Here is a 14,888-nt window from a genome sequence, read left to right on the forward strand (position 1 = left end):
CTTCCAGGTAAGGCTTAGCCCGATCCATCCGAGAGCCGGTCGATATCGTGGTGGTATAGTGTTGCTTGTAGATGGACTCCAAGTTAGTATCTGATCAGATACTCCAGCTTTGTGACGACTAGTTTGCAATACGTGTCCTTCAAATGACCCTGGGGCTAACCCTAACTGGACCATTTCTGTGAGGACGAGGATCTGATCTCCCGACTGGGTGAGAATGGACGACAATGTGACGTCCTCTACTGATCCGAAAGTTGGGAAGCCACCAGTCTTAAGGAGTGTACTATAACGAATGACACACCCTGACCCAGAAGCGAAGCTTTTGCCTAACCTGTTTAACTGGGGGATCTTGATTGCTGAGTAGTAGTCCAATGCCTGGTCAAGAGGATCCCCATCGGGGAGGTTATAGTAGTACTGTGCTGACCCAACTATCGCCAGTTTGGATCGCGTTAGCATATGCGGGAGAGTTGCCCGCAGGAAGTCTGGTGTCGGCATGCAGTCTGCATCCATAATAGCAATGAACTCTGGGGGGAAGGGTCTCTTGATTTCAAACAACCCGTAATTGAGATTACCAGCTTTGGCAAAGACCTTCACATTTGGTTTCACTCCACGGCTGTGATAAGACAGATTGGGCCAGATTTTGCATAGGTCGGCAATTGCCTTATGTAGGGCAGCTGAGTTACCGTCGTCAAGCACAGTAACACAGAATCTTGCAGTAGGGTAATCAATAGCGCAGGCAGCACGCGCAGTGTCTAAGATGATGTCTAATGACTCTCCACAGCATGGTACAAAAGTTTCTACCAGTGGCAGGTCATTCTGTCCGACCAAACGGAGCCGTGGAAGATGGGGAGCAAGTTCCCCTTTAGCACTAGTAAATGTGAAGAATTGTTCCCCACAACATTCATCTGGACTAAAGTCAGCAACAGTTGTATGTGGGGCCATTAACCCTGATGAAGAAATGGACACATAAATGCGCACTCGACAAAGAAAAAGCACCACATGAGGGATGTTATGTTTACTGAAAAAATAAGACATAGCAAACGAATAATTCCATAGATTGCTGATAACCAGAGAGCCACTTGAGCAGCTGAGGGAGTGATTTATTGGGCAATGTATGTGAATCTTGATATTTTTTCAACTGGGAATTCCTGGATTTTGTAACGAAGTTTCTTGATCATCTTGTTATGGCTTAACAACTAGTGATGGTGGAAATGATAATTATCGGATTTATATATATAATGAAGGTCAAGGAGGAGAACAGAAGAGGAAATCATTTCGATAGAGAACGTATTAATGGGTCACATGACTTCCATCCTTTTGCACCCCCACGCGGGGTTCTTCGCTATAGACGAAGGATGCCGATGCACAGTTAAACCCCTGGAGACGTTGAAGGTATTACTATCCAGGACGGTGGTCAACTCAAGATGGACTCCTTAAGCAAACACGCACAGGATAATGAAGCGAGATTAGGTCCGGAATCAAACAATCTCACTTTGAGTAGCGGGTCCACTGCACACGATATTCTTGAGGCATTGGACTTGGATCCAGCTTTGAATAGGAAGATGCATCTGGTGAACGATGTACGCTGTTTTCATTATCTGACCTTCGCACGATTCTTTCGGTCTATACGTACCCTGTCTTCAAACATGAAAGATTAACCAGAGAAAATCACAGGCTCTGGACCAGATCGGGTGGACGCCATATCACAGGAGGCTTTTCTTCCTTTGCGGCATGGGGTATATACATTCGTTTGCAATCATTGTGTCTCTAGCGAACCGGCTAATGATTTTCACCAGATACGGTGTGGACGCCCTCCAGGTGTCTCTCCAGGGTATCATCGCTACCCAAGCAGCGTATGAATTTCAGCCCTCCTATCCTAAGGGTCTCACAATAGCGCTGTATGTAGGCATGCTAGTAGGGGCATTGTTCTGGGGTCTGAGTGCCGACATCGTTGGTCGGAGACTCGCATTCAACATATCGCTGTTTATTTGCTCTGTCTTCACCATTGTCGTTGGTGCGTCTCCTAACTGGGCATCACTGGCGTTCTTCATCGCTTTCTCCGCGTTCGGCGCCGGGGGGAATCTGATCCTGGACACCACTGTTCTCCTCGAGTACTTGCCGTCCAACAAGCAGTGGTTAGTAACGGGGCTTGCGGCTTGGTGGGGGGTTGGATGTACGATTGCCGGATTGGTAGCATGGGGGTTTATGCGTGAGTTCATTCAATAGCTAAAATGAGAATGTCTCTCACAGTGATTATGATTAGCCAATTATAGTTGCTCCAATCCCAGCGAAGCCCCATTTATGCCTTGCACCAAAGCTAATAACAGCGGCTGGCGATACCTTATGTATACAATGGGAGCCATGATCTTCGTGATGAGCATTGCCAGAGTGGCAGTGGTCAAGTTCAAAGAGACTCCCAAGTTCTTACTAGGACAGGGGAAAGACACAGAGGTGGTGGAGCGTTTCAATCAACTGGCTGAAAAGTACCATCGATCCTGTCCGATCACTCTCCAACAGCTTCAGGACTGCGGGCCCATCGCAACTGCACACTCTCAGTCCTCGCAGTTTTCCGTTGGCGAATTCTCGATCCATTTGCGTAGTCTGTTCTCAACGAGGAAACTCGTCCTCCTGATGGCCCTCCTCTGGCTTTCCTGGTTAATGCTCGGTCTCGCATATCCATTGTTCAATGTATTTCTACCGTCATACCTGGCCAGCCGGGGGGTCAAGTTCGGTGTGCTGAGCACTTACGAAACGTGGAGAAATTACGCTCTTGCTCAAGTGTGTAGCATTTTTGGGCCTATTGCCAGTGCATATTTGGCGAACCGACGCTTCTTAGGGCGACGATATACCATGACCATTGGAGGTCTGCTTACTAGTACGTTACTTTTGAACGATGTAATTTTCTTTTTACTGGCCCCTGGCTAACTGCTACTCCTTACCAGTGGCATTCTTGTTTGCGTATTCTCAGGTCACATCCCAGCAGCAGAATGTTGCTTATACGTGTGTCATTTCTTTCACCCTGCAGATCTACGCCGCTTGTCTGTACGGATATACTGTCGAGGTCCTACCGTCGGCCCATAGAGCCACCGGGAATGGGGTCTCGGTGGCTCTCCACCGTTTCATGGGTGTTGTATCAGCTATTATTGCGACCTCGGCAGATACTGAGACTACAGCGCCGGTCTTTATTTGTGCTGCGCTGTATGGGGGTTTGGCTATGTGTGCTGTTTTGCTCCCGTTTGAGCCATGCGCGAAGCGTGCCTCATAGTGAAATTCAGTAGTGGTATTAAAACAAGAAAAAATCCGATTTTTGCCACGCGGTCCCTCAGAAGTGTGAACTCCCTACTCTAGTTTTAATATATGTACAGTGGGGAGACACCCGGATATTTATATCTCTGCTAGATCTACATGAGCTGACTTAACGGCCCTTCCAAAACTCGCCACTGGCTACTGCAAATTCATACCAAGCTCGTCCCAAACTGATACAGGAGGTTCCCCCGGAAATAGGTGAACAGTCCCTACCATTTGAGTGTCAACCACCACGCTCAGAAGCCTGGCACCCGCTTACAGCTCTTCTTCAGTCTAAAACTAATGATTAGTATTTATAAGTAGATGATAGTAATATGTAATACGTAGTAGAATGAAGATTATCGTATATTAAGTATTGAAATCATTCTATTATGAATTCAAAAAAGTAATTCTAAGTTTACTTTCTTATGTAACTGAACCAAGATTCTAAACGCAGCCAAGCTGCACTACAATAACGGAAGCATAAAGTATACAAAAAACGAATGCATTCGATTAGCTAGCTACACAATAAATCCAGCTGGACACAAAAAGAAAGAAAAGATAATAGATATTGTGATTCTGTCAGCCCACCACCATTCCGATATTAGAACTTAATTATTCCCTATCGTGCTTGTCGTACTCGATCAGGCAAGACATATCCCGTGGCCTACCGCTTACTGCTGAACAGGCTTGGGAGGGAGAGGCTTGTCGGTAGGAGGGGGAGGGGGAACGTCACCACGCTTTCCGTTGTCGTTCTCCTTGGGGGGAGCGGGCTTGTCTTCGGTAGGCCTGGGCGGAGGAGGAACATCTCCTCGCTTTCCGTTGTCGTTCTCCTTCTCCTTAGGAGGCAGAGGCTTATCTGTAGGGGGAGGAGGCGGCACATCACCGCGCTTGTCGTTGTCGTGGTCCTTCGGGGGAGCTGGGAGATCGGTAGGCTTAGGAGGAGGGGGCACCTCGTCACGCTTGCTCTTGTCATCTTCCTTAGGAGGAAGAGGCTTATCGGTGGGAGGAGGGGGAGGGATATCGCCACGCTTGTCGTTATCGTTCTCCTTCTCCTTAGGAGGGAGAGGCTTGTCGGTAGGAGGAGGCGGCGGCGGCACGTCACCGCGCTTGCCATTGTCGTTCTCCTTGGGATCCTTGGGAGGAGCTGGGAGATCGGTAGGCTTCTTAGGCGGGGGAACATCTCCACGCTTGTCGTTGTCGTTCTCCGGCTTTGGCGGGACGGGAGCGTCCGCAGTAGGAAGAGGCACTGGAACCTTCTGGAGGTCGGTAGGACCTATCGATTACTGTTAGCCACATTTCCCTTTAGTATAGAGGGCAGTCGACATACGATCAGCAGGAGGTGCGGCGGCAACGAGGCCGGCGACCATCAAGGTAGAGAGAACGGCGGAGAACTTCATTCTGATAGTTGATTCAAAGAAAACTGGAACGAATGGGTGATTGATAAATGAGTGTAAAGCGAGTGAGACCGTTGATTGTGTATTTGGATTGGAGCTGATGATGGACTAACTTTGCCGGTCGCACCGTTCTCTTTATACCATCCAATCTACAGCTGAAGTGCACCATCTGAGACTGTTTCTATTCTGGCGCCATTGAAATCGGAAATGACGACCGGCTTGACGTGGCATAGTTCTGGATGAGTCGTCAGCATCAGATGGTGTGTCGATAGGGTTGTGGGGACCGATGCCCCGGCACTGTACCAGACTTCGACTCTGGTCGACAGAGTGCGAAGACAATTGACGTCTTACGAATAGGTGGATCCCTTGGTTGATATTGCGGCGCTTGCATCAATGATACTATTCTCTACGACTGGCTAACCAATTGGATAATCACCTCAGAGGGATGTAAAGCATGCAAAACGAACTCAACCCTAACATGAAGCCTAGCAAGATATGCCTCAAAACTGGGTAAACGAGGCTACAGAACTGGTGGCCTCGGTCCGTGGCATAACTTCGCATGAGTGAGGTTCTGCTTCGGGATTCATCAACTCCGACACATAGTCCATTTCCAGCCCTAGTAAATGATCGGCAACGGAGTATCCCCATAGTTAACCGCCATCTCGGGCCATAACAAACCACATTAGCCATACGCTTCCAGAAACCAGGCACCTTAATTGGTGTTTGCCTGTTTTGAGTGCACACGCGGCGCCCGCCGATCCTCCAGTGCAGGGCTAAAGCCTCACTGGCGGACTGGGGCCCACCCGGCGTGAGCTTAGCCTCTGCCACTTGTCGATCTCGCGGGTGATGACGAGGAACCTACCGGAACCTGCGGGGAATATGGTATTTTTGGATCAGATAAAGCTCGCAAAGTGGATATGCTATTCTCCAGGCGGTTTGGTCTAAGGTACCGTTGGCGCTGGTCTGTTAATTGACTCGTCCACTGCGCTGACTGCTATTTCACCATGGTGCCCACTTCCTATGTTGTATCCACTATTCAGCTGAATGTGGCCCACTGCTGAATGGGCAACTGTCTTCCAAAATTGAGACAATAGGAGTGACACTAGTTGTGAACTAGCTGATTCGTTAGAATTTGGGATTGATGTCAACGTTAGCCCTATGAGGTACGAAGCCAATGCCCGAGAATTAAGGTTCAACTGGTTGACCATATGAAGCAGCAAGAAGGTGCGCGATGGGGAAGTCTGCACGTAGCCCTCATTGGATGTTTGTCGCCAAAATGTCCTGCACTGCCACATGCATCAGTTGATATCACATTCCGATCGAAATAGTCTCGGCTCGGTAATATGAGTTTCTCAGGCATGTTGCAGCTCGACTACTGATTCCTGTAAGTGAGTATTATTTTGAATACTTTCCGAATTTTTACTATCAATCAGCTTTTCAATTTCTAGGAACCGCGTAGTGTACCAATTTAAGGGTAACGAGAAGAGCCTCTTTCGGCCAAGACATTGCTTCATAAGGCGTGCAGAATCTAAGTGTCTGGGCGTGTACAGCTCCTGATACCTCAGCTTGGGTCTAGAAGAATCGACACCTCATATGCGGCTCCTATCACGGGGAAACTATGTATGGCCGGATAGCAGCATACCTGGAGTATCCAGAGTAAGTCGAGTTAAAAGGCGCGTCTAGGAATTACTTGATTAGCCGAGCAATGATCGACATGCAACGCGTCCCAATAGACGTGATAGCATGCATGCCAAGGGGCAAATCACGCTAGCTCATGCATGGAGACTGAGTGAGAGCAATCGAAGCCTGGGGCACATGGAAGAACCTAAATTTGAAGAGAGCTATAAGATCCAGACTGGAGCAGGTTAGTAATCGGAGTTCGAGATGTCATCACTGTCGATCAATACGGTGTGCATCTTTACTTATTCCAATTAGCGTTGAGTTAGAAGGCGTAAAGGAGCATAATCCGAGCTTGAGGCAAATGTTCATCTACGCAGCACTCTAGGAATAGCTATTTTGTACAATGTCCACGCAAAGCCTGCTGGAAGTGATGCAATCGCTAGGCCAACGAATGTTCGAGTTCCCAAATACGCCATCTTGGATATCCATGGCGCCCAAGAGGATATGGGTGACCAATGCTTTCCAGAGCGTTCTGCAAGGGGGACAAATTCAAGGACGGTGCCAGTCGTCGCCAGTCCAGAAATTCCCTCAATAGTACCTCCACAATATGGCGCCACATATCGGGCAAATACCGATTTCGCCAACCCATCACAGGCCTGGAGCCGAGTAAGGAACTCAGAGCTTTGATGGATCGCTAACAGGCGTTGAAATTGTGTCGTGTTGAAGTGGCCGAGTCCCCGCTGAATTTCATCCTCCGATGGGCGCTTTCCCTCGGTATTCTGGTTTAAGGAGAACAACACATTCGTCAGGCCAGCTGCAGCCTCAATGGCTGTATTAGCCCCTTGCCCTTGATTAGGGGTCATCTGAATTTGAGATTAGCAAGCTCCTATGAATGGTATCCGAATCTCTAGAGGAGCTTGTTACCTTGCTGACACTGTCTCCAATGCAGACTATACGGCCATAGTGCCATGTCCCTAGCAAGCCTTCCTCCAAAGCTGTCATGTGGAAAGTTCGTCGTTGCCCCCAGATATCACTGAAACGGATGTGCTCCCACACAGCAAGGTCGGCTAATGATTCACACGTGGAGATCGCATCCTCCTTTGTGAACCGAGGAGTGTCGGGATAGGTATACCTTTTGTCCAGCTTCCGAAACAAGAGCCAGAAGATGCCATTATCCGTTCCAGGAAACACAAAGAGTGTCACGCCGGGGTTGTATCTAATGACATGTTCCCAAGACTTGACCCCTTCTACTGGATTTGAGATACCGAAAACACAGGCAAATTCCACCGTCATGTCTATGTTAAGTAAGCCCAGCTCGAATAATTCGTCACCTCTACTTACCAGTCTTTTCCTTCTTTGATATAAGCCCTGGATGCTCGAGATCCGCGATACGCCACATCTCCGACCGGACGAAGCTATGCACTCCATCCGCTCCCACAACGAGATCACCATCATATCTGGCCCCGTCTGCTGTTGTCACCGAAACACCAGACTCAGTGGGCAGCACACTGGTCACCTGCTTACCGGTATGCACTCTGGATTTGTCCCGTAGTCCCATGTACAAGACTTCAAGAAGCTGCCTTCGCTCCAAAATAGCAAAGTCCATGCCGAACCTGTGGATGTTTCACTCAGTGCCTAGCCCTAATCGATAATGATAAAGATGAACATACAACTCCTTCACCAGCTCAGGGACATTACTCTCATAATGAAATCCGTCCGGAAAGCATGTATGGATCCGTCTGATCTTCTGAGTTAACCCTTCTATCCTCTGATACAGACCCAACTGCTCTAGAATTCGACCTCCGTTGGGAAAAATGATTACTGATGCGCCAATCTGCGGATGAATTTCCTTATGTTTCTCCAGCACGATGTAATCTATTCCTGCTCGATCAAGACAATGTGCCAGTGTCAGCCCTGTTACCGAGCCGCCGACGATAATAATTCTAAGTGGCGATTCGGCCATTGCCGCTAGTAGTAATAATGATGGAGACTGGTCGGCGTAGCGCGGTGTGGGCTATATTCTGCAAAATATAGATCTGAATTCGAGATATATTCAAGGAATGGAGTGAGAGCTACGCTTTCAAATTATTCGCTTCGCAATAAGCGGTCTGAAGGTCCTCGTGTTGTCGGAGATTTTGTGGTGGATTCGTCACTCTGCTGCACGCTGACACCATTTTAGTGGCTGCTTAGGGCCACGGCTTAGCTTCACCCAATCAATCCCTCAAGAGAAAAATATAGACCAGCCACCCATGTAGCCTTGGTATCTGGGAAACTTCAACGAATTGTTCTGTAGAACCGTAGATGATGTTTAATGGGTATAAATACATAATGACCGTAGCATGATCTAATCAAAACCATCACACAAAACAAGAACGACAATCATGGTATGAGAGAATTGAGGCTTTACAGATGATACTGATTTGAGCTCTCTATCGGGACACCTAGTCTCTGCCAGAAGGCCTCGACATTCATATCCTCTTGTCCACTGCATGCGTCGTTAGTAAGTCATTATCCGGAAGAAACAGGAACACTTACTCAAACTTCTTCATGATAGTGGGCTCAGTCTGCCCTTCGGCGACATTAGGGTTCCTGAAGATGACATTATATTTCTGAACGTGGTCAGTTCTGGTCCAGTAATTAAATACCCTTATATAGAATCAACTCACCATTCCTAGCGTCAAATGGATCGCTGCCGGCATCCGAGGAAAGACATCTTCGGGACTCTTCCCCTCGATCATCGCCTGAATGTTCTTGGCGACAACAGCGGCCTGCGCTGAACCGGGTCTAGCAGCCTTACGCAGTCCTGTATCTGCGATGTCCCCGACTGCGAACAAGTTGGAGTATTTGGGGTCAAGGAATTGCATCGTAGGGCGAATCCGGATGAAGCCATTATCGGGGTTGATCAGAGACTCGGACGTCGAGGGGGTAAGTTCACTGATAAGACCATTGTTTGGCGTTTGACCAGTAGCACAGATCACAAATTCTGTCGATAGTTGTGTGCCGTTGGTGAGTTCGACATTGAATGCACCTCCTTCAGTGGGATATCCCTCGGCAGGGATTTTGACGCGTGCTCCAGTGACGAATCTATAAGGTATTAAGTCAGACCAATGCGCACACTTTTAGCCCACGATCACATTATACTCACTTGATTCCAAGCTCATCAAATCGCTCCTTAACAAGTTCATGCAGCCCTTCGTGGAATCCCGACATTAACTGGGGGCGAGACTGCACCACTGTGATTTCCTTTTCAGGATAGAATTCCTTTAGGTCCGTTGCCATCTGAACACCGACTGCGCCGCCACCCGCGATGAGAATGGACTTTGCCTTCTTGACGTCGTTCTGGTGGTTTTGGAGATATGCGACTGATGATAGCTTGTCGTCATGTCTCATACCTGCCGGTTGGACGAGACGGGTACCCGTCGCGACAACGAGATAGTCGAAGGGAATCTGACGAGAACCTTGCCATTCACGGTCCAGCTTGACATGTTGCGGCAGCACGGATAGAGCCCTGGCTTGCACTACGGCATGTTGGGTTAGGCTTGAGGTGGAAGGGAAAATCCCCGTGTATGGAATGAAAGCTTTGTGTTCTTGTCCGGGCACGATTGCGAACCGAGGCTGAATAATAGACACGTTGGTAAGTTGGAATCAGCATAGAGAGAGATCATGCATGCTTACGAAGGTAAATAGATGGTGGAAATGACTGTGTGGCTCAATGAGGAGAACCTGCGAGTCCCAATGTCAGACATTCATAGTCAATAGTATCCCAACGCAGCAACCTACCCTGTGCGTATTTGGCACCACCTGCGCGAGCTCTTGGGCCGTGGTCTAAATTCAAAATTAGCATCACAAATTAAGAAGAAACTGATAAATATTCAGTCACAACTCACCTTTCCTACATATGACCCTCCAACAACAATAATATTCCTCAGAGTACTGGCCATTTTGCGTAAATGATGAATTTGAAAATGAAAGATGAACTGTTGACTGGGGTCCTGGACGCGTCTCTTTATAAGTACTCGATCAGATAAAGGGAGGCAAAGCGGAAAAAGACTCTGCCATGGAACACCATTGGTCAACGGCAGCCGGGGTCGGCATGATTCCGTTATCTGATCTTCGGAGTCGGCGCTCGGAGGTAATTCCTAACTCCTTGAGGATAATTCTCCCCCTTAACGCCGAGGGGATGGATATGTGTCTCGGATGGCCACTTCCGGATCGCCTTACAGTTGCTTTTCCGTTGGCTGGATGTGCGATTAACTAATGATCCGGTGCTTCAGAGAGTTATTGGACAAGCCTCCCCCACCGGATCGGATCCGTTGTGGTAGATCCGCCAGTAGGAATCAATTTTGGGGTCACCAAAATTCGTAGGCCGTGGACTATTTCCGCATATCATCTCCGAGTCTAGGTCTTGTACTCCGTGCAGCGATTACCATTCTTTTAGTGCCCTAACAGTTTAGTCAGAAGGATAAACCTGCGAGGGTTCTATCCAAGTTGCGGTGATGAGACGCAGCAGAGGAGAGTTAGAACTTGCTTTTCTCAAGGTAGTATACTACCCAGCGTCTTCCCTATTTCTAAGAGTATGGTCTTAATTGAGTAACCTCATTGCAAGGTCTGCGAAAGGGTCGCTATTTCAATCTGAGTCAAAAGAATGAACAGATTAAAGGAATGTCAAGTGTTTATCAGCTAGAAGCCATTGTATATTCCCGTGAAAGACCTAAGCAAGGAAAAGCAACAATAATACAAAAGAAAGAAGATCTATATCTAAACACAAGTGTATAACATGATGGAAAAAAGCTCAGATCTAGAACTATTCGACCCTTTCTATAGCCGACGCAACCGCTTCCTCAATATTCGGGGCTCAGCACTGCTTGCCTGGCCATTTTCAAGCGTAAACACCCACTCGTCAACGCCGATGTTACCAATTCGAGAGCCATCAACATTGAGCCAAGACTGACAGGCAGAGATAACGCCCTTTGATTGTCCAGACGTATCGTAGTCGAACGTACTGCGGAAAAACACCCGCTTGGAGGATTCTCCGGGTACGGTCTCCTCAATACCAGTGGGATATAGCCTAACGGCTAGCCCTTCGAACCCCGAAAGAGCAGCGAGGGACTGAAGAAAGTCAACGCCGTTACTCACCCATTCAGCTACCTGCAGGCCGGGCTTATAGTGATCTGTTGTGATCGCCACATATGAATCAGTGGTAGAATTAGCTCCCTGTACCTTGTATGTTCCTGCATAAGTCGCGTTGGCCTCTTGTTGGGCGGCCTTGTCAAATGCAGGAGAGAGCCGGTCGATGATCAGGTCTGCTAGGCCCCAAACATTTGTTAGAGGGTTCGTCGGGAGGTCAGCAGCTGTAATTGAAAAACCAATGTCATACTCCGGAATGAGCGCGATGATATCGGCGTATGCTCCCAGGTTTCCGGATTTACTGTAGACATCGATGACATGGTTAGGTCGGTTTGGTAACTCATAGCGGAAGATCTCCCAGGGGGCCCCGACGGAGGTTTTGAAGCTGGTGGTGTGGCTCAATGGTTTGAGCCAGTGACGGGCTAAGGTTGACGAGAGGTTCAGTGCTGAGGATCTAGAAAGGGACTGAAGGATGGAACGACCAATGACGGCAAGATCATGCGCACTCGAGTATGCACCTCCAAATCTAGGATCTTGTCAGCTTCTGTCAGTGATACGGATGTAGTGTAGCTTACGCGTCGCCATCACCAAGATCAAAGTCCCACACACTGACCGTCTCATTAACCGGAATGATACCAACGCTGGCGTTCCCCGGGGCGAGCAAGCTTGTTGAGTTGAGATTGAGAGGCTTGACTATGCTGTTCTGGAACATGGACGGAAAGTCGGTTCCAGTGATGTTTTCCATCGCGTAACGCAAAAGCTGGTAGGCTGCATTGGAGTAGGCGGCTGTGGTACCTGGAGCAAACGTTGGATCTTCGCTGACGATGCCGCTGAGGAATGCTTTCGTGCCATGTCAGCAATTGGAAAAGGATTATAATCTATCACTTTACCGCACCTTCTCTGTCGCACGGGTTGGCCCCATTAACAGCTTCACCCTGGCTGCATATTGGGATATCCTTGGCCGGAACTGCGGGAAGGCCCATGGCCATCATTTGCTCGTTGCTATATTCTCCGGCCAGATCTTCAAATGCGTCTATATGGACAGTTGTTATGTTTCTGCTACACAAATCTCAAAAATAGGAACCACATACAATCATGGGGCACACCACTCAGCTGTGCCGCCAAATCACCGAGAGTGACCTCCCTCCATTGAAGACGAGAGCTTTGGTTACGAGCCAATATATCTAGCTCTGGAATGAAATCTGTAATTGGATGGTTCCAGTGAGTATATCCGTCATGTGCCAGCAAGGTCAACACCGTAATGAGTTTCGAAATGCTTGCAACCCGATAAACGCTATCGAGTGCCGTCTTTTCTGCTCCAGCACCCGGTTTTGGACTGTAGGTTGGCGAGGTGTAGATGTACTCGTATATAGAGTCCTCCGTGTGAGAAGAGAAGACTTTGACAGCGAAGGTCGTTGTGTTGAGAGGCAGTGAGCCGAGATCAGTGATACCAGTAGTCAGGGCTTCTTCGATCGTTTGACTAAGGCTTTTGGAAGCCGACTTGACATCTTGCCTGGAGAGGAGATTCCGCGGTGGAGGATATAAGGGAGTTTGGAGTGGACAAGAATCTTCACCATAAACAAGAGTGAATAGGAGGAAGGAAACTAATTGCAAGAGCTGATGAGCTCGGACTGACCGTAGCAGTAACATTGTGACCGTAGTTAAGCACGAACGACTTCTGATTGAGAAACGACATTCCTTGGGGGAATAAGTAAGCTTTTATAGTGACCTGCCTTCCTTGTTACCTCATAGATAGTTTACATATATAGTTGCTGGACGGATGCCTTATAAGTCAAGCTCTATCATCGTACAATTCGTACACTCTCACTGGTCAGTTCGTTTATTGGCGGAGACCACGTATAGCTTCCTTGCCAACGAACCAGTGCAATCTCATATTGATATGATTGGTTAGTCCGCTTATTCTTGACCAAATTAGAAATGATGGGGCTTGGACTAAACTTTGCTCGAATCCTGTGGGACAGATTGTGGCGTAGCACCCCAGATCAAGGCAGGACAAATAAACAGAAGACAGAATATTAGGCAGATCGATTTCGGAAAGCTTCATTGGACCTCCTTTACTTTGACTTTCCTATGGGCAGGGACCCTACTATTCGAGAGAAAATGTACGTGATTGAACCTCTCCCCCGTCATCCAGAGTATACACCATCTCACCGTACGACTGGTCCTCCGATGATAGCGTGGTAAAGGCGTGGCTCACACGAGAAGCTTGACCCTTGTCTTTGACAGTCTGTTCTTCAGCCTTAATTGTCTCAATTGCTATTCTTGCGACAAGACTAGAGTCCCACGTCCCTTCGCGATGCGGCCAAGATTGGAGCGCACGAATCGCTCGCCATCGAACCTCACGTTCACTACACTTAGTTGAGACGAAGAACAACGGCGCGATGACCCCCATATGGAGCAAAATACTTGGACGTTCCGTGAAGCTGGCTGTAATCGCCTCGGCCAGTGTGACGATTTTCTCAAATGCCGGTGTATAATAATTAAGGACTTCCTTCGTGCGATCGAGAAGACATGTCTCCAGAATGATGGACAGAGAGAACTGATGCAGATAGATTATGTCCATGCCCCTTTTCTCTTTACTGCCACAGTGCGCCGATACACTCTTAGAAAGAGGATCAAATGCGCGGGAAAAGTGCCGCAGCTGAGAACTGAGGTCGAATTGCCGTGTTGAGAGGTATCCATATTTGACACTGATCTCTATCGGCGATAGGGGTGAGATGGAGGTATGAAACTGAAACACGGCTCCCATCAGACGGTCTAATGCTCTTCGGGCTTCACAAACATGCTGGAATGCCTTCACATCATCCTCGTCCGACTCACAACGAGACAAGCCTAATTGCATCGGGAGCACCGGACCTCCCACGCCAAAATACGCTGACTGCATATCCAGATGAGAAAAGGTATCAACAAGACTCTGTTCTATAGTCGAAGTATGTGTAGGACATGCATCGGACAATCGGTGGCAGCCCGCATTTTTCAGGATTTGCAAGCCATTTCGCAGATGAGTGAAGGCAAGGTCATAGTATCCGCGGATGAGCTCCGAAAGTACAAATAACATGCAACACACCAGTGTGACCTGCTGTAAATTAGGATCTTGCGACGCAGAGCGCGCAATCAACAGCGCGTATGCCCTTCCACATTGGTCGATGGCAAACCGCTGCCACGAATTGTCTAAATTTTGGATTGCTAAAGGGTTTCCACGCGCCTCGTAATCTGCATGAATTGCGGAGAACGCCACGACGGCATGGTAGACTGCTTGATCAACCTGACTCATTTGTAGCACTAGTCTCTGCCACAGGGGTGAGTCAAAGTATCCGGTGATCGTTGGAAGCGACCGGTGTTGGAAGAACGAAAAGCACAGACGCTCGTCAGATGTGATTTTCCACCGGAAGCCATCGGCAATGTTCGTAGATCGCACTATAGATCCGACGGTCGATCGCT

General features: G+C 48.4%; 5 protein-coding genes across 5 annotated transcripts; 1 reads left to right on the top strand and 4 right to left on the bottom strand.

Moving 5' to 3' along the window:
- Window positions 1–1,421: 1,421 nt before the first annotated feature.
- On the top strand, window positions 1,422–3,262 carry AO090011000077 (uncharacterized protein; the record flags this gene model as incomplete). The annotated part of the gene is made up of 4 exons (XM_023232765.1): window positions 1,422–1,577; window positions 1,672–2,206; window positions 2,261–2,872; window positions 2,940–3,262. 4 exons carry the CDS (start codon window positions 1,422–1,424, stop codon window positions 3,260–3,262), a joined length of 1,626 nt encoding a protein of 541 aa, XP_023093339.1.
- Window positions 3,263–3,956: 694 nt separating this feature from the next.
- AO090011000078 (uncharacterized protein) lies at window positions 3,957–4,682 on the bottom strand (the record flags this gene model as incomplete). The annotated part of the gene is made up of 2 exons (XM_023232766.1): window positions 3,957–4,558; window positions 4,613–4,682. 2 exons carry the CDS (start codon window positions 4,680–4,682, stop codon window positions 3,957–3,959), a joined length of 672 nt encoding a protein of 223 aa, XP_023093340.1.
- A 1,982-nt stretch (window positions 4,683–6,664) lies between these two features.
- AO090011000079 (FAD-dependent oxidoreductase) lies at window positions 6,665–8,262 on the bottom strand (the record flags this gene model as incomplete). The annotated part of the gene is made up of 4 exons (XM_001825717.3): window positions 6,665–7,162; window positions 7,224–7,594; window positions 7,641–7,912; window positions 7,970–8,262. The coding sequence occupies 4 exons, from the start codon at window positions 8,260–8,262 to the stop codon at window positions 6,665–6,667; spliced, it is 1,434 nt and encodes a 477-aa protein (XP_001825769.1).
- Window positions 8,263–8,956: 694 nt separating this feature from the next.
- On the bottom strand, window positions 8,957–10,240 carry AO090011000081 (NAD(P)/FAD-dependent oxidoreductase; the record flags this gene model as incomplete). Its single annotated transcript, XM_001825718.3, has 5 exons — window positions 8,957–9,383; window positions 9,445–9,914; window positions 9,975–10,022; window positions 10,080–10,124; window positions 10,187–10,240. 5 exons carry the CDS (start codon window positions 10,238–10,240, stop codon window positions 8,957–8,959), a joined length of 1,044 nt encoding a protein of 347 aa, XP_001825770.3.
- Window positions 10,241–11,117: 877 nt separating this feature from the next.
- Window positions 11,118–13,076, bottom strand: AO090011000082 (serine hydrolase domain-containing protein; the record flags this gene model as incomplete). The annotated part of the gene is made up of 3 exons (XM_023232767.1): window positions 11,118–11,952; window positions 12,002–12,266; window positions 12,518–13,076. 3 exons carry the CDS (start codon window positions 13,074–13,076, stop codon window positions 11,118–11,120), a joined length of 1,659 nt encoding a protein of 552 aa, XP_023093341.1.
- Window positions 13,077–14,888: the final 1,812 nt, after the last annotated feature.

The sequence above is a fragment of the Aspergillus oryzae genome, chromosome 7 (genome assembly GCF_000184455.2).
Source record: "Aspergillus oryzae RIB40 DNA, chromosome 7".
Lineage (NCBI taxonomy): Eukaryota > Fungi > Ascomycota > Eurotiomycetes > Eurotiales > Aspergillaceae > Aspergillus > Aspergillus oryzae.